General features: G+C 39.2%; 2 protein-coding genes across 7 annotated transcripts in view; one reads left to right on the top strand and one right to left on the bottom strand.

Annotated features, from left to right (window-relative positions):
• HPS3 (HPS3 biogenesis of lysosomal organelles complex 2 subunit 1) overlaps positions 1–18,289 on the top strand; it is a 53,875-nt gene that overhangs the window by 24,992 nt on the left and 10,594 nt on the right. For all 4 annotated transcript variants that reach the window (XR_014794327.1, XR_014794328.1, XR_014794329.1 and 1 more), the window contains exons 8-14: positions 7,412–7,520; positions 9,450–9,631; positions 10,489–10,669; positions 11,758–11,991; positions 13,173–13,358; positions 13,683–13,871; positions 15,219–15,326. Coding sequence is in view for 1 of the 4 variants with exons in the window: in XM_084875931.1 (XP_084732057.1) it covers positions 7,412–7,520; positions 9,450–9,631; positions 10,489–10,669; positions 11,758–11,991; positions 13,173–13,358; positions 13,683–13,871; positions 15,219–15,326 (1,189 nt within the window). In the remaining 3 variants the exon portion in view is untranslated. The remainder of the gene's footprint in view (positions 1–7,411; positions 7,521–9,449; positions 9,632–10,488; positions 10,670–11,757; positions 11,992–13,172; positions 13,359–13,682; positions 13,872–15,218; positions 15,327–18,289) is intronic.
• The window catches only part of LOC311618407 (ceruloplasmin), an 85,317-nt gene continuing 80,456 nt past the window's right edge, over positions 13,429–18,289 (bottom strand). For 2 of the 3 annotated variants that reach the window (XR_014794320.1, XM_084875919.1), the window contains exons 19-20: positions 17,369–17,453; positions 13,429–13,868 (exon numbers count right to left, since the gene is read on the bottom strand). Coding sequence is in view for 1 of the 3 variants with exons in the window: in XM_084875919.1 (XP_084732045.1) it covers positions 17,371–17,453 (83 nt within the window). In the remaining 2 variants the exon portion in view is untranslated. The remainder of the gene's footprint in view (positions 13,869–17,368; positions 17,454–18,289) is intronic. The other variant, XR_014794321.1, reaches the window with a different exon arrangement.

Genomic DNA, 18,289 nt, shown 5'->3' with positions numbered 1-18,289 from the left:
GGTCTATATGTTTGTACTTTTGCCAGTACAGAGGCTTGGTAATGTAGCTTGATAGCTGGTATTGTGATCCCTCCAACTTTGTTCTTCTTTCTCAGGGTTGCTGTAGCTATTCGGGGTCTTTTTATTCCAGATGAATTTTTGGAGAGTTTGTTCTGGGTCTTTGAAGTATACCCTTGGTATTTTAATGGGGATTGCATTGAATATGTAGATTGCTTTGGATAGTATGGACATTTTAATGAAGCTAATTCTACCAACCTGTGAGCATTGTATGTTCTCCCATTTGTTTATGTCTTCCTCTACCTCTTTTTTCAATGTCCTGTAGTTTTCTGAGTACAGGTCTTTTACCTCCTTAGTTAAGTTTATTCATAGGTATCTTAATTTTTTTTTTAATGGTGAATGGTATTGTTTTTTTACTTTCTCTTTCTGTGGGTTCATTATTGTATATAAAAAGGCCATAGATTTCTGAGTGTTCATTTTGTGTCCTGCTACATTGCCAAATTCATTTATTAAGTCTAGTAGGTTTTGATGGAGTCTTTGGCATATTCTGTGTACAGTATCATGTCATCTGCAAATAAGGATATATTTACTTCCTCTTTTCCAATTTTTTCTTCTTAACTGATCGCTATTGTTTGCACCTCCAATACTATGTCAAACAGGAGTGGTGAAAGTGGGCATCTGTGTCTTGTTTTTGTTCTTAAAGAAATGGATTTACTTTTTGCCCATTGGGTATGATATTGGCTGTAGGTTTGTTATATAAGTCTTCTATTATGTTGAGGTATGATCCCTCTATTCCCACTTTGCTGAAAGTTTTTATCAAGAAAAGGTGTTGGATTTTATCAAATGCTTTTTCTGTATTGATTGATATAAATATGTGATTTTATCTCTCAATTTGTTTATGTGATGGATCACATTTATTGATTTGTAGATATTGTACCATCCTCCATTCCCGGAATAAATCCCACTTGATCATGGTGTATGATCTTTCTCCTGTAATGCTGAATCTGATTTGCTAGAATGTTGTTGAGGAATTCAGCATCTGTGTTCATCAAGGATATTGGCCTGCAGTTCTCTTTTTTTGTGGTGTCTTTCTCTGATTTTGGAATTAGAGTAATGCTGGCTTCATAGAAAGAGCTTGGAAGTGTTTCTTCCTCTTGAATTTTTTGGAATAGTCTGAGAAGGATAGGTTTTAGTTCTTTGAATGCTTGGTAGAACTCCCCTTCTACCAAGCCCTGGTCTGCAAAGCCGTCCAGACCAGGGCTTCTGTTTGCTGGAAAATTTTTTATTCTTCAATTTCTTTGCTTATTCAGGTTTTTTTATTCTTCCTGATGGAGTTTTGGGAGCTTGTATTTTTCTAAAAATATGTCCATTACATCTACGTTGTCCAGTTTGTTGGAATAGAGATGGTCAAAGTATTTTTATTTTTGTGTTTTCTTTTAAATTTAATAAATCTTTATTGTTCAGATTATTACAATTGTTTCTCCTCCCCCCTCCCCCCCCCATAGTTCCCCTCCACCCGGTACCCACCCCACCCTCTGTTCTTACCCCTCCCCCCCACCCTCTGTCCTCATCCATAGGTGTATGATTTTTGCCCAGTCTCTTCCCATACCCCCCACTCAGACACCCCTTCCTCCTGAGAATTATCAATCCCCTCTCATTTTATGCCCCTGATTCTATTATATTCACCAGTTTATTCTATTCATCAGATTTTTAATTCACTTGACTTTTAGATTCACTTGTTGATAGATATGTATTTGTTATTCATAATTTTTATCTTTACTCTTTTCTTCTTTTTCCTCTTTCTAAAGAACATCTTTCAGCATTTCATATAATACTGGTTTGGTGGTGATGAACTCCTTTAGCTTTTTCTTATTTGTGAAGCTCTTTATCTGCCCTTCAATTCTGTATGATGACTTTGCTGGGTAGAGTAATCTTGGTTGTAGGTTCTTGCTATTCATCACTTTGAATATTTCTTGCCATTCCTGTCTGGCCTGCATAGTTTCTGTTGAGAACTCAGCTGATAGTCATATGGGTGCTCCCTTGTAGGTAACTCACTGTTTTTCTCTTGCTGCTTATAAGATTCTGTTTGTCTTTTGCCCTTGGCATTTTAATTACCGTATTTTCCAGCGTATAAGACGACCCCCTAATTTTACAGTTAAAACATAGGTTTAGGCCTATATTCGCTGTATAAAACTACCCCCCCACTTCTGAGGCAACACCAGTTCTTTTTTTAATAGACCGCCTCTCTGACTCTGGCCAATCTGAGCAGGCTTTTTACTAGAACGCAGTGTAGCTTCGGGTATAGAACATGTAAAATTTGCATGCATAAAAAGCCTGCTTGGATTGGCTGAGTTAGAGAAGCAGTCTATTAAAAAAAGAACTGGTGTTGCCTCGGAAGTGGGGGGTAGTCTTATACAGCGAATATAGGCCTAAACCTATGTTTTAACTGTAAAATTAGGGAGTCATCTTATACGCCCAATCGTCTTATACGCCAGAAAATACGGTATGTTGTGTCTTGATGTGGTCCTCTTTGGATTCCTTTGTTTGGATTTCTGTGTGCTTCCTGGACTTGTAAGTCTATTTCTTTCACCAGGTGGGGTGAAAGAAATTTTTCTGTCATTATTTCTTCAAATAGGTTTTCAGTATCTTGCTCTCTCTCTTCTCTGGCACCCCCATAATTCAGCTGTTGGTTTGCTTGAAGTTGTCCCAGAGCTCCTTACACTATCTTCAACCTTCTGGATTCTCTTCTCTTCTTGCTTCTCTGGAAAAGTGTCCTTTGCTTCTTTATATTCCAAATCTTTGACTTGATTCTTGTGTTTCTCTAATCTGCTTTTGGGTCTCTCTATAGTATTTTTTATTTCAGTCAGTGTATGTTTAAATTCTTGTTGGTCCTTTTTCATATCCTCGAGGGTATCATTAAATTTATTGGCCTTTTCTAGGAAATTCTTGAAAAATCTTATATCCGTGGTTTTGAACTCTATATCCAGTCATTTGTTGTCCTCCATTTCTTTCATTTGTGATTTGTTTCCTTGTCTCGGCATTTTCACTGCTTCCCTGAGTTGGTAGGGTGGCTTTGTGTGCTGGGAGTCCTATATGGTTCAATGGGTCAGCCTCCCAGTTACCTGAGGTGGACACTCTTGGTGCACCCCTTTGTGGACTGTGTATAAAGCCTTGTTGTAATTAAGTCTTTATTGTTGTTGGTGTCACTGGGAGGAATTGACCTCCAGGCCAATTGGCTGTGAGGACCTGCTGTGTCTATAGTGGAAGAATTGCTGTGCTGGAGACACGTTTATGGGGCAGGACTTGTTTCAGTGGGGCTTTGGTGCTCACTGAGTCTGCCTCTTGAATGTGTCCCTTATGAGAGTAGTTGAAATCTGGTTTTGTCTCACACAGACCAGTAATTCACTAGTTTCCGGATCTCCAATGGGGTGCAGGTTAGCTACTGTCTGAGGCCACCCAGCAGGAGCTACAACAAGAACTACAGTTTTCTCTTCTTTGCTTGGGATTTGGAGGTTTTGGAGCAGTCTGACTGTTGCTGCAGTTTATTTGGTTAAGCTCCCAGAGGGCAGGCCATTTATATGCAAAAGCTGCTGTGAGGAGCTGGGCGGCTTTGTAGATTGTGCGGGGTGGGGCTTCAGGGCGGGGCGGGGTGTCAGGGGGTCACTAAGCTGGGGCGTGGCAAACAGCTTTGGCTGCTATCAGCCCTCTCTGCCTTTCTGCATTTCCAAGTCCCCGAGTCCCCGAGTTCCAGTGCAGTAAACAATGATTGCTGGGCACACCTCTGCAAAAAAGTCATCCTCACTTTCAGACGTAATGGCTGACAGACCAGCTTCTCCCTGTTGGTGTCTGGGTCCCCTGCGTGACCACAGAAACTGGATTTCAAAGTGATCGGGAGCTCGTTTCCCTTCAGGTTGAAAAAAAGCCTTGCTCCCAGTCGCCTGCCACCAGCCTGATTTGTGCTCCTCTTTGGATTCCTTTTATTTGGGGTTCTCTGCACTTCCTGGACTTATAAGTCTATTTCTTTCATCAGGTGGGGGAAGTTTTATGTCATTATTTCTTCAAATAGGTTTTCAATATTTTGCTCTCTATCTTTTTCTGGCACCCCCATAATTCTGATGTTGGTACGCTTGAAGTTGTCCCAGAGGCTCTTTACACTATCTTCACAATTTTGGTTTCTTTTGTCTTTTTGCTTCTTTGTATTTTAAATCTTTGACTTGATTCTTGCGATTCTCTTGTCTGCTTTTGGATCTCTGTATAATATTTTTATTTCAGTCAGTGTATTCTTAATTTCTAGTTGATCATATCCTTGAGGGTTTCGCTAAATTCATCAGCCTTTTCTAGAAAAGTCTTGAAAAACCTTATAGTGGTTTTGAACTCTATATCCAGTCGTTTGCTTTCCTTCATTTCTGTCATTTGTGATCTGTTTCTTTGTCTCCGCATTTTTATTGCTTCCCTGAGTTGGTATAGTAGCTTTGTGTTCTAGGTGTTCTATAGTGAAGTAGTGAAGTGTTGTTCACTTCAGCCTAGCTTCAGTGACCTATGGGGGCTGGCTTAAGACCCCTCTCTACTCTTTTGCCTGCCACGTGTCACTTTCTTGTCAGGTAGTCAGCATAGTGTTGAAGTTCCCAGTGATCCACTGCTCCTCTCTGTCGGATGCCACAATTTTGGTTTCAAGCATGCGGGATCAATCTTCCCACTTTGTTTTTCTGCCTGCTTTCAGGTGCATTTACACAAGCATCTATTTCTGACACAGACCCTACGTGGTGGTGTTTGTGTAGTAGTTTCCGGGACCAAATGGCCCTTCAACCCAATGTTTAGACTTTTTCCCTGCTGTACTCAAGACTGGGTTGGAGGGACGAACTGTCCCAGAGCTGGTTTCCTGCTCATCTCTCCCTATTCTGTTTCCCATTTTTCCACGAAAAACAACCTTCCCCTGCAGTCTCAGTGAGTGTTTTTATTTATTTTTTTAATTTAAAAAAATATATATTTTATTGATTTTGTACAGAGAGGAAGGGAGAGAGATAGAGAGTCAGAAACATCGATGAGAGAGAGTCATCGATCAGCTGCCTCTTGCACACCCCCTACTGGGGATATGCCCGCAACCAAGGTACTTGCCCTTGACCGGAATCGAACCCTTCAGTCCCCAAGCCGACGCTCTATCCATTGATCCTAACTGGTCTCGGCACAGTGAGTGTTTTTAATTGGAAGATCCTATGTACTGGGCTTAGCAAGGAACAGCAAAGAAGTAAAAAAGATAAAGCAGCCCCGCTGCCCCGCTTTTTTCTTCCCCTGCCACCGTGTGGCCAGTTTGGAGAACTTTAGGCTGCCTTTCTGGGCACAGTTTCCCATGGCTGTGGGCTTACATCTAGAGTCTCTCTGCCAGCAGCCCTGTGGACCCCTTTCTACATTTGAGGGGTTCACTGACCCTAAGTGCCGCAGATTTGGTGCAGCGCAGTCTCCCTTTTAGGTTCTAGTCCTGGCTGCATGTGTTTCTTCCTCCAGTCCAGATCCCCAATCCCACCTCTCTACAGGCGATCTTTGACCTTTCTGACCACAGATTATCTCACCAGCTATGTTTAATTTGCCAATTCTGAATGGATATTATTTGATTCAATTGTTTTCTCTGTCTGCTCTGTGAGAAGGCATAGGACATGTGCACCTATTCAGCCACCACCTTGTCTCCCCCTGGACAAACTTTTTAGGTGCCCACAGCCAGGGAGGCTGGAGTCTCAGTGTTCAATGGGTTTGCAGCTGAGGCAGCTGTTGCCTGGGCGTTGTGGCTGTAGGGCCCTGGGTAGTGCCGGAAGTGTCCATGGGTGAAGGTAAAGCTGGGCTTCCAATCACAGCCACTCTCCCTCTCAATTTGGCATGGTTTCTGTGGCAGAGCTGGCTTCCCTAGGAGAGATTTTAGCGTTAGTAGAGGCTGCCCGTCCAGAGAAGCTTGGTCCACCAGTCCCCGATAGTCCTGTGAAATATAACTGTCCCCACATGCCCACACACTCTCCTTTCGCTCTCTCACACTATCTTGCTTACTGCTGTCCTGTTCACCATCTTGGATCTCAAAGGTATTATATATTTTAAATTATTTTTAAAAAGTCTAATTTATTTAAAAATTCATTTAATCAAAGGTCTATATTTTTAAAAGTTTGTAAACCACAGAAAATGCATCACATAGTGAAAGCAAGAGACAGGATAGTGCTTTAAGCAGGCTTGCAGTTATATGTGTCTCAGTTATATGTGTCTTTTGCACTTTCCTGGCAGCTGTTTGCTCCTCTGTTGGGGCTTTGTAGATTTGTAATTCAGGGCATGCTGGACTTAAGAAGGCCACTTGCAGGAGAGATCCTGGGCACAGGGACTTTCACAGCCACATCACCTTCCTTTTGAGGGCTCTTTCTTGTTCTTTGAGCTTATTGTCTATTTAAGAATACTTGTGGAATGAAGTGGAAGTGATTAGTTCATCAGTTCATGAGTTATAGAATATTAAATGTGTAGCATTGTGAACAAACAATCCTATATAATAAAAGCCTTATATGCTAAGTGTCCAGATGGCCATTCTACCAGTCAAAGTGTAAAATGCTAATGATATGCTAAGGATGCTCAATTGCTTGCTATGATGTGCACTGACCACTAGGGGGCAGACACGAAATGCAGGAGCAGAAACCACAGGCATGGAAACATGGAACAGACCGATGAATCTCAGAGGAAAGGGGGGAGGGCGGGAAGAGATTAACCAAAGATCTTATATGGATTCATGCACCGGTGGGATCCCTCGGCCTGGCTTGTGGGGATCAGGCCAAAATCAGCCCAGTGCACAGATTTGTCTACCAGTGGGGTTCCTTGGCCAGGCCTGTGGGGATTGGGTCGAAATTGGCTCTCCAACATCCCCTGAAGGGTCCCAGATTGCAAGAGGGTGTAGGCCAGGCCGAGGGGCCCCACTGGTGGATGAATTCATGCACCAGGACTCTAGTACTTTACAAAAATTGATTGTATAGTTAATACTGAAGAAAATACTAAATGAAAATTATTTTGTAGTTATACTAGAGGCCCGATGCACAAGATTCATGCAAGAATGGGCCTTCCTTCCCCTGGCTCCCGGCACCACCTTTGCTCTGGCTTGGAGCTGCCTTTCCACCTTCCCGTGCTGTCCAGAGGCCCAGAGTGACTGGGGTGGTGTGGAACACCTGCGTCCCACCCCCAGCTACTTGGCACCTGGGTATGCAAATTAACCCACCATCTTTGTTGGGTTAATTTGCATACTCCTGATTGGCTGGTGGGCATTGCAAAGGTATAGCCAATTTGCATATTTCTCTTTTATTAGTGTAGATTATTTTAGGTATCAAATATTTACCATTTAAAATTGCCATTTATTAAATATGTCATATCTTACAGTTCTTGTCCTTTGTTTTGCTTTTAGTTCTAGAAAAGGTACCAGTGTAAAGCTCAAAACACCTCCTGTAGCTGAAGCTGGGTGGAATTTGTATATTGTGAATACAATCTCACCAGTGCAACTGTACAAAGAAATGGTATTCCTTTCAGACTTCTCATTCTTATTTGTAGAAATATAGAGTGAAATTGATGACCAAAAATGGATTCTAACTGTCTTACATTCAGAATGCCACATCCACCAGCTTTGTCTGACAGTGGAGTGTACATCTTTCTCCATCTTTTTATTTTTTCAACTCCTGGCATTTGAGGAGCAAGTAGAATTTCCCTTCATGAAAATAAGACTGCCATATTCATACCATCATCCTATGAGCATTGATTAACCAATCTAAATATAAATAGCCTTTGACTTTTATTTTGAATCCTAGCAAAGAGAACCTTGAAATAAATCTTAGATCATTTATCCCTGTCTCATTCTTCTTTGAAATAGCAGGTTTTCCCTGGGCACTGCAGCACCTGTAGCGTGGTCCTATGGGTAGGGCCCCAGAGTGGGCATTCTTTCTTTTTTTAGACATTCTTACTCCTTTTCTAAAAGTGACAGCTGCCAACTCATTTATTTTCAAATATGTAATTTCAAAATTACAGAAAAGTTGCAAAAATAAGAATAGTACAAATAAAACCTGTATATTCCTCACATAGATTTACCCTGAGTATATATCCCTTGCTTTTCTCTCTTTCTTTCCTTCCCCCCCCAACCCCTTTTACTTTTTACATACCCAAACACACATGTTGTTTTCTGATCCTTTGGAAAATAAATTGCATAGATCATAGTTTAAGGCTAAATACTTCAGTGTGTGTTTCCTAAGAATCAGGATATTTGCTTGTATAATAGTACAGTCATGTGCTTTAGTACATTTAACACTTACACAATACTTTAGTCTCTGGTTCATATTTTATTTTGTCAGTTACCCTAATGGTCTAATAGCATTCCCCTGTTCTGATCCAGGATCCACTCTGTCATCATGATTTCATTTGTCATATCTCTTTAGCCCTTTAAATTCTGGAATATATTCACAGCCATTTTTATGATATAAATATTTTTGAAAAATATATTTTCCCTTTTCTACCTTTTATAATTTTTCATGAGTAGCTTATCCTTCTTGGCTAGAATATTGCACAGGTGATCAAGTAGTGTTTAATGTGTTTCTCGGGGTATGATTGATGATGTTAATTTTGATCATCAGGTCAGGGTTTTGCCTGATATGTCACAAGCATTTTAATGCTGATGATTATATCAGCTTTGCTCTGGTTTTTAATTGAAACTCTGAGACTTCATCTAGATGATTTGCCTACTAGAATCTGTACAAATACAGATTGGTTCAGATAGCTCATGATAATTTTTTTAAAATATATTTTATTTATTTTTTACAGAGAGGAAGAGAGAGGGACAGAGAGTTAGAAACATCGATGAGAGAGTTATTGATCAGCTGCCTCCTACACACCTCCCACTGGGGATGTGCCTGCAACCAAGGCACATGCCCTTGACTGGAATCGAACCTGGGACCCTTCGGTCCGCAGGCCTTATGCTCTATCCACTGAGCCAAATCGGTTTCGGCTCGTGATAATTTTTTATCAGCCCTCTGCAAGTTATAGAAATAGATGTAGTATGATTTCATTTCACCAATTGAAACTAACAGATGGGATACTCAATCTGAATTTGAGAAATATTTAAATCATAGAACTTTAAAAAAGAGTTAACTATTTCAGAGGTTCATTAGCTTTATTGCTAAGTTAACAGTATTGTTAGTATTATAGTATTATTTGTACGTACTTTTTCTAATGAAGAGTGCTATTTAACAAAGGAGTATTTAATTGTGTGTATAAAACTGGCTCATGGATTGGGAGGGGGTACTTTAGCTAGGCCCTGTCAGAATGATAAATAATCACTCTTTAGGACTTAATGTTCCAAATATTAATTTTATTAACAAAATATATAAATATTCTTAGGAACTGGGAAACTTTTAGCAGTTTTTCTGCTGCAACATTAGCTGTTTGCCTTTTCATTTTAGGTAGACTACAGTAATACCTATAAAACTGCAAAAACCCAGAGCTGCATCCACCTTCTTAGTGAGGCCCATCTGTTAGTGAGAGCTGCCCTGATGGATGCCAGTCAGCTGGAACCTGGAGAAAAAGAAGAGCTTTTAGAAGCATTTAAAGAAAGCTGTGGGCACCTTGGAGATTGTTACAGCAGGTTGATGATGCTTTTTGGAAACTTGTTAGAGAAACTGTCCTGAACTTTTGGTGTACTTGCTATCTTTTCCATCTCTTGTAGTTACCTAATAATTGGGGGTACGCATGAGGGGAGGTGGCTCCTTTATTTCACAAGCATTTGTTGAGTTCATACAATGTGCCAGATATTGTGCTAAGCTTAGAGGTACAAAGATGAATGTTATCTGCCTTCAAGTAGTTACTTTATTGGGTGAGTAGTGAGTCTCAAGTTCATGAGTCTCCCACCACTTATGAATTGGAAGTTTCTTTTCAAGCCTCAAGATGGGGGGTATTGTGGGGCATTATCAATAAAATCCCTGACAGTGAAAGCTGAATTACTAGTTTATTTCTTGTTAGCTTTAAGGAAGAGATACCAGTTGAATGTTGTGTGGTTTTTTTAATCTTAGTAGTCAATGTTTTTATGATGCCAGAAAATGACACTTGTATGAATAACAATTTTTATTTCTGAGAATGATGTTTATAAATTGTTTTGTATATGATTGTTTCAAAGCCTTATTTGACCCTGGGGCATGATTATAAATTAATAAAACAGACTTATTCTACCTATAAACATCATTATTTTAGAGCCACATCATGAAAATAAAATTCATTTAATGAATTTTTTTCCTATTTTTATTATGGTCAAGCAAAAATAAATACATTAATTAGAAGGGCTTTGCAGAATAAAACTTAGGAGCTTATTCCAACTACTAATGAGAGTAGAAAAGTATTTTGAGAATTATGTCATCTGGAAAGCATAATCTGTTTTATTATGAAGCATATTAGATACCTTGGCTTAAAAATGACAAATCTGAGCTTTCGTTGCTTTCTTTTCTTCAGGCTTGATACCCAGTATTCCCACCTCGCCTTGCCCTATTATAAGATGTCTGGTTTGTCTCTGGCTGAAGTTTTGACTCGAGTGGACTGGGCAGTTGAGGATGGATCACAGAAATATGAGAGAGGGTTAATCTTTTACATTAGTCATTCACTTTATGAGAACCTGGATGAAGAATTAAGTGAAGTGAATATGATTTTCTATTTAGTTATATCTAACTTTTAAAGTTTTTATTTTAGCAATTTATTTTATGTAATACCATTAAGAAGTCAAGTTCCAAATATTTTCCTTGGTAATACTTTCTTTTCCTAAAATGGTAACTAATGTGCCCCTTTCTTCGTTAGTAATTATAGAATTATAGCTTGGAAAGGAATTTACAATCCTCTTCTCATACTTTCTCATTATATAGACAAAGAAATGTGGTCCATTGTGATTGAGTGACCTGTCCAATGTAACAGTTGCTTGTCTTTAAAAGAATGGCACAGAAATGTGGGCATTGCTTCCCTCTCATCTGCAGCCCTTTCACAACCCTAGTCACCCCAATCTCCATGTGCCCAAAGCTTCACTTATAATATCCTGGCCTAGTGACCACAACACATAATAAGGATTATTTGTAGCTCCTTGTGTTTTTTTAGTTTTAAAAAATATGTTTCTATTGATTTTAGAGATAGATAAACATTGATGTGAGAAACATTGATTAGTTGCCTCTGGTATGCACCCTGACTGGGGATTGAACCCCAACCCAGGCTTGTGCCCTGACCCAGAATTAAAACATTGACTCCCAGTGTGCAGGACAATGCCCAACCAATTGAGCCATACCAGCCAGGCCCTCGTGTATTTTTAAAAAGATGAATACAGATTTCCAAAGTTAAATATTGTGATACCAAACGTTTTAAGATTTTGAGAGAAATAAAAATTCTTAGTAAATTACCCCATTAAGTATATTTTTTACTAATTTGAATTTCTTATAATGGTCTTTTGAGTGTGATATAATCTAATATTTTCTTCTTCTGAATGCTTGTTAAAGTTAGAAGTGCTGACCACAATTCAGTACATACTTTCACTGCTTTTTCATTTTTACTCAGCAAAGAAATTACTTCAAGTAATCTGAGTTCTCCCACATTATCATCATCAATTTGTCTTTTTAAATCAAAACATAATACTGTTATTTTAATTGAAATGTTATATCTCAGTTTTGTATCATTATTTACCCCTGATTGTGTTGCTTTCTGTTGACTGACTGGCCTTTTATTTCTCATTTATACTCACTGAAGGAATTAGCAGTAAAAGTGGTTCAGATGTTTCATATGGTTGAGCCAAAGCAGCTGCCCCATATCCTCTGTAGTCCTTCTATGAAGAATATTAACCCTTTAACTGCCATGAGCTATCTAAGGAAACTGGATACTTCCGGGTTTTCATCAATCTTAGTGACGTTGACCAAGGCAGCAATGGCTCTGAAAATGGGAGACCTTGACGTGTACAGAAATGAAGTGAAAAGCCATTCAGAGGTATGGTGCCCTGCCTGGTATTAACAGCAGGCTTAAATAAGACCAGTAGTCCTGAGGTGTTTAGCTTTCTTCTGGCTAGTTCATTTTTTCTTAGTCATAAAGGAAAATAGACTTGACATTAAGGAAGTGACCCAGAGGGAACGCTTGAGGTTTGGATCTGGCAAATAAAAAAGAATTATAAAGGGCAGCAGTGGGTATACAAAGACCTTTCAACTTAAGTACATTCAGAGCATGGGAAATACAGAGGCTCTTTCTGAGCCAACAGCATGAGGGAATGCCATGCCCACTGAAATAGAGTGAAGTGTATTCAGTACAGCAGGTGGGATATTAGCTGTGAGTCTTAGAAGTCTAGTGGTTGCAGAAATTGCTTGCACTTGGGAAAATCACAAAGGACTATATGGAAGATTGGGCATTTGAATTATGTAGCAAAGAAAAGGTAACTTTCCCTTGAAAGATAGGCCATTTGGGGGCATGAGCCAAAAATGTTAATTATTGGGGAAAGGAATTATGAGGTAACATTAATTGAACAATGTTCCAGGCCTATTCCCTTGCATATGTTCTCATTTAATTTTTGCAACAATGCTATAAGGTAGATGCTATTATTGTACTTATTCTATAGATAAGGGCACTACGCAAAGAAAGGTTAAATAACTTTTCAAGATGACACTGCTGGAGAATGTAGAACCAGGATTTAAAGCAGGCAGGTTGTATTCAGATCTGTGCTCCTACTCTATTGTTTTACTGCCTGACTATAGGCAAACACCCACAGTACAACTTTGGTTTCTAAAATAAGAAAAGCAGGAGTGCTTTATCACTATAAGAAGAGCAAGTCCACATTGAGGTATCCTTTGCTTTGAAGAGTAGAATTCTAGAAAGATGAATTTTCTTTCCATAATTTTGAAAAAACTTAAGGTATATTATTATTAAATCAAGAAAGCTTAAATATAAAGCTCTCTTCAAAAATAGGACATCTTGATTAAATATTAATTAAATATTAATAACTTTTATGAAGACAGTTAACTGATGTTCTTAAAGTAAGAACTGGTCTTTATAATTAAAGAAAAAAATTGAGATTAAAGTAAATTATTAATAGCTTAACCATGAATCTTGAATGCACTAGTATGTATTTATAAGACAAATGCAATGTACATTTTGTTCCTAAATTTCTTTTTTATCTTTAGATGAAATTAGTATGTGGCTTTATTCTTGAACCTCGGCTATTGATTCAACAGAAGAAGGAACAGATGTTTCCAACTGAGCTTGCAGTTCACTTGAAAGAGACCCAGCCTGGGTTGCTTGTGGCTTCAATCCTGGGGTTGCAGAAGAACAACAAAATTGGAATTGAAGAAGCAGATTCCTTCTTTAAGGTTTGTCAATTTCCAAATGTAAATTGTTCTAGATAAAATTGGTGGGGGCCAGGGAGCAGAATAAGAGAAGTGAGTTTTTATTTATTTATTGAAAAAAAACAAACTTAGACATAATCAATTTATAAAAGGATACATGTAGAAAATTTTCATCCATGCAAGCTCTAATTTGTTTCCTGTTAAAATGTCTAAGTGTGCTGTGGTATGGCACTAATGTTAAAGATAGGTTATGAAATGCATGGCCCACATGATGGAATGCTGTTTGAACCAGTTTTAACTCAATACTATATTTATTTGTGATACGGGGGCTTGTTTCACACGTTCAAGGTGCTCTGTGGTAAGAATGGAGATACAATTCCTCAGCTCTTGGTAGACTTTTGGGAAGCTCAGCTGATAGCATGTCTCCCAGATGTGCTACTGCAGGAACTCTTTTTCAAGCTCACATCACAATACATCTGGAGATTATCGAAGAGGCAGCCCCCTGACACCATACCATTGCGAACATCAAAGGATCTGGTAAGATAATGGAATAATACATTACATAATACAATAATGTGCATTCTTATTTTGAATGGCTTTAAATTAATACTAAGTTTTATCACCAGATATCACTTTTTAAAAAAATATATCTTTATTGATTTCAGAGAAGAAGGGAGAGGGGAAAAGAAATAGAAACATCAATGATGAGAGAGAATTATTGATTGGCTGCCTTCTGCATGTCCCCTAATGGGGATTAAGCCCACAATCCAGGCATGTGACCTTGACCGGAATCGAACCTGGGACCCTTCAGTCCACAGGCTGATGCTCTATCCACTGAGCCAAACCAACTAGGGCACCAGATATCTTTTTAAAGCAGGAATTAAAAGTATACTTTGAACTTGTCCATGGGTGAAGTTGCCCACATCCTATATAATAAAAGGGTAGTATGCAAATTGGTCCTAATAATGGGCCAATTGGGAATGATCAGTTGCTTTGACATACACTGACCACAAGGGGGCAGACGCTCAACACAGAAGCTGCCCCCTGCTGGTCAGTGTGTTCCCAACAAGGGGAGCTCTGCTCAGCCACAAGCCAGGGTGGGCTATGAGCACAGCAGTGGTGGCAGGAGCATCTCCTGCCTCAACAGCACTAACGATGTCCAACTGCCAGCTTAGGCCTGCTTCTGGACTGCAAGAGGACACAGGCCGGCTGAGGTACCTCTCGAGTTCACATATTTTGTGCACCGGGCTCTAGTTTTAAATATTTTTTTATTCTAAAGAGTGCCTGTACTGCCTCTGACTTGCAGTGGTACCTCAGTAATTAAAGCATGAGGGGAGAGGCTTTCCTAGAACATGCCTGTGCTTCCCAGGATGGCCATCAAGTAGAACACGAGAAAAGACAACTGCTGGCCTCCCTTACATGTGAGGGACTGTGGAAAAGGATCTCATTATGTCCTGTTAGCCACACACTTAAGAGCTGTTCTGCAGCCCTCATGGCAGCCCTCACCACTGCTTTTACCCATCCTGCTCATTTCCCCTGCCAGCTTCTCTGCCTCTCATGGATGCCACAGCTAACTGAAAAAGACACCAGCTTTTTGAATAAGAGGGCTTTTAGGGGAATCATCTTGAGAACTTATAGAGAGATTTTGTCTCCCAAGGAAAGTAGTAGAAATAAAAATTATTTCCAATATTTTTGTTAACTTTTTAAAACTGAAACCTTCTTCAGGGGAATAGGTTCTAAATGACTTCCCTTCTCATTCCCAGGAAGGTGTATACTTAACTCTGCAGCACAGCTGAGGACTAATGATTGCTTGTTCTATTTAGCGTGGATGAAAAACATCTGTTTTGTTGTATTATGTTTATATTAATTTCTTTTACTTTTTAGATAAATGCCTGTAGCCATTATGGCTTAATCTATCCATGGGTTTATGTCTTAATAACATCTGATTCCTTAGCTGACAAAAATTATACAGAAGATCTCTCCAAATTACAGGTAAATGAAAATGCCTCTTTTTAATGAGTATACATATTACAATTTAATGTAAGATATAAATTTGTAGGACTTCAGATATGTTAATCTAGAATGTATAATTTTGAGGGGGAAATCCACAGGCATGCTCAGGAGCTCTCCTGACTCTCCCTGAAACTACTCACAGGAAAGCTCCTTTCCTTATCATAAATGAGTCACATGACTGTCTTGGCTCTTTTTCAGCACGTGCTTGAAAACACTTTGTGAAATGCATATATGGCAAATGTTTAGCAGAGTTTTTTTTTTGCTATGATTCATATTTTTTCAGTCTTCACTCATACATTTTAGGCCTCTAGCCCAATCCAGCCACCACTGTCTTTGTTTTGTAGGAAATAGTTCAAAGTAGCCAATTTGTCTGACTCCTGAAAGGATTAAAAAAAGAAGAAAAAAAAAAAGAAAAAGAAAGAAGTGTGATCAGAGAGTATAGATAATCCATTTCTTGCAGGAATTCTGACTGTGACAGTGTTTTGACTAGAATGAGAAATAAAATCTACATTTGACTTGGCGGACCAGGCTGGGCTAGATGTGAATATGATTTTGTTTAATAGTAGTTCAATGGTCCAAGGATCAAATAGAACCCAAAAATCTGTTTTGTTTGGTCGTCTGGTGTCTCTACTAACATATAAAAATTAAGCATTTTGAGTTTCACTTTTCTCTTGAAAATTTCAGCAGACCTGGTAACCCTGGGTTCTCATTGCCTAAGAACTGTGGGTTGGAGCCAGCCAGTGGCTGTCTGTCTTGCAGCTACAGTTTTTGGTACAGACACTGAGCCTATAGTGTCCAGTTTCCTTACAACCAGCAGCCTTTTGGCTTCCTTAGGTTTTTGAGCTTGGAGCTCCTCATTTTCACTGGGAACAGGTATAAGTGTGGTTATTGCTTATGGAAACCAAAATTGGGGATGGTGGTTGGGAGGGAAGCTCAGAAGGTAGTATTGCTTGGATAGCCTCTGTGTTATCTCCAGAAAAGGAGTTACATTCTTAAAAAATCAATAGAGGAGAGTTTTGTTGGTCCTCATTTTTAGTACCCTTATGATGTAGAGCACATGTGTCAAACACAAGGCCCGCGGGCCAAATCCAGCCCGCCAGGCCTTGCAATGTGGCCCGCACCGCGCTGTCATCACTGCACTCCGCTGTCAGTTTATGACATTGTCAGTTTATGACTGTTCAGTAAACCATTCGGCCCACGATTTAGGCTGGATTTTAGATTTTGGCCCCTTCTCTGATTGAGTTCGACACCCCTAATGTAGAGGCTACTGAGCCTCAGGCTTGTTCATTCCACAGATATTCCTTGAACATATACTGTAAATTTGTACAGCATGGGACCAGGCAGGCAGGCCTTGCTCTCCTGGAACATGTGCACTAATCACCTATTTAAAATAGTAATTGTAACAAGTGCTATTAAATCTCACCTGAGAAAGTATATTTGTAATCACTGTTTGAGAAAGTATAATATAGAAGTCTCTTAAAAAGGAGTCTTTGCTGTTAAAGGATAGAAATGTAGTCAGCCTATACGTCTTTAAGTCACTTTCCTAATTATATCTCTTTCTAGATTATCTGTAGGTCAATTAGTCTTTTAAATAATTAAAAAATATTACAATTAAGTAAAACAAAACAGTAGGACAGTTGGCCCTTGAGCATCATGGGTTTGGGAGCACCAGCTGCCTGCACAATGGAAAATTCATATATAACTTGAGTTATTAAGAACCAAGAAGATTTTATGTAGTTCTCACCTAGAGGAATGGGAAGGTTCAGGATCACCCGGAGAGGTTTCTCAAAATTGTATGACTCCCTCCACCCTCACCTACCACCTCCACACAGATTTGATGTGTCTCTTGTCCTCAGTCATTGTGACAGTATACATTTGTGCAAAAATTAAAATAAAAACAATATAGAAATCACCTACATGTCAAAAAGCTGCTGTCTGAAATAACACAGTAAGTAGTAAATGCCCTGACCTTTGCCAAAATTTTCACAGCTCCTACCCCACTTCCTTGCCCGACACCTCACCTTTAGAGCAGCAGATGATTGAGGTGGTAGACGAGCCCCAGAAGTCTGAAATCCAGTCCTGCAGAGCCAGCTGAGGGCAAGGGATCTAAATCAGAGAAGGGAATAAATGGTACCTGTGCTGGGGGCGGAGAGGAGTCTATTTCCTATCCTAAAAGAACAGTGGACCAGTCTGCTAAGAAGCAGACAGCACATGGAGTATTTTAAAGGGCAGTAATAACCTTTGGACCATTTTTTAATTCAGTAATATATGTATTGTCTGGTGTATTTTACTTTTAAACTTCTTGATAAAACTAAGGAAAAGTTTATGAGTAATTATCTTGTACCAAGCTTTAACTAATTGCATTTTAACCATGCCTTGCTCCTTCTGATATAGAAATAATCTTTTATGTTGGGAGATCTATGAGTGGCAACTTATCACCTTATTTTGTGTTTGCTATCTTACTATCAGGAAATTATTCATATGGGAAGGTGATTATTAAACTTGCAGGAAGGAAATGGATTGACATTATTCTCCTAGCTATTCCTTGGTAGAGATTGGAATAAAATAAACATGCTGACTATAAATAGATAATTCATATTCTATATCGTCTTGTGAACTTGAGAAGCTGTAGCAAAAAGGATACAGGAAGAAGAAAATCAGTATATGATATTCTCATCTTTATCCAGAAGAAAGGTGGTAGAATAAAAAATATTACAATTAAGTAAAACAAAATAGTAGGACAGTTGGCCCCTGAGCATCATGGGTTTTGGGAGCACCAGCTGCCCGCACAATGGAAAATTCATATATAACTTGAGTCAACCCTCAGCTCTGCCCGTTGACCCTTGAATGACGGGTTTGAACTGTGTGGGTAACTTGAAAAAGTCTGCATATACGTGGACCCATGCAGTTCAATTCCACAATACTAAGGGTCAACTGTGTTT

Source organism: Pipistrellus hanaki, assembly GCF_964339955.1.
Source record: "Pipistrellus hanaki genome assembly, chromosome: 2".
NCBI lineage: Eukaryota > Metazoa > Chordata > Mammalia > Chiroptera > Vespertilionidae > Pipistrellus > Pipistrellus hanaki.
The sequence above is the reverse complement of the archived record's forward strand: the minus strand, read 5'-3'. Positions and strand labels throughout refer to the sequence as shown.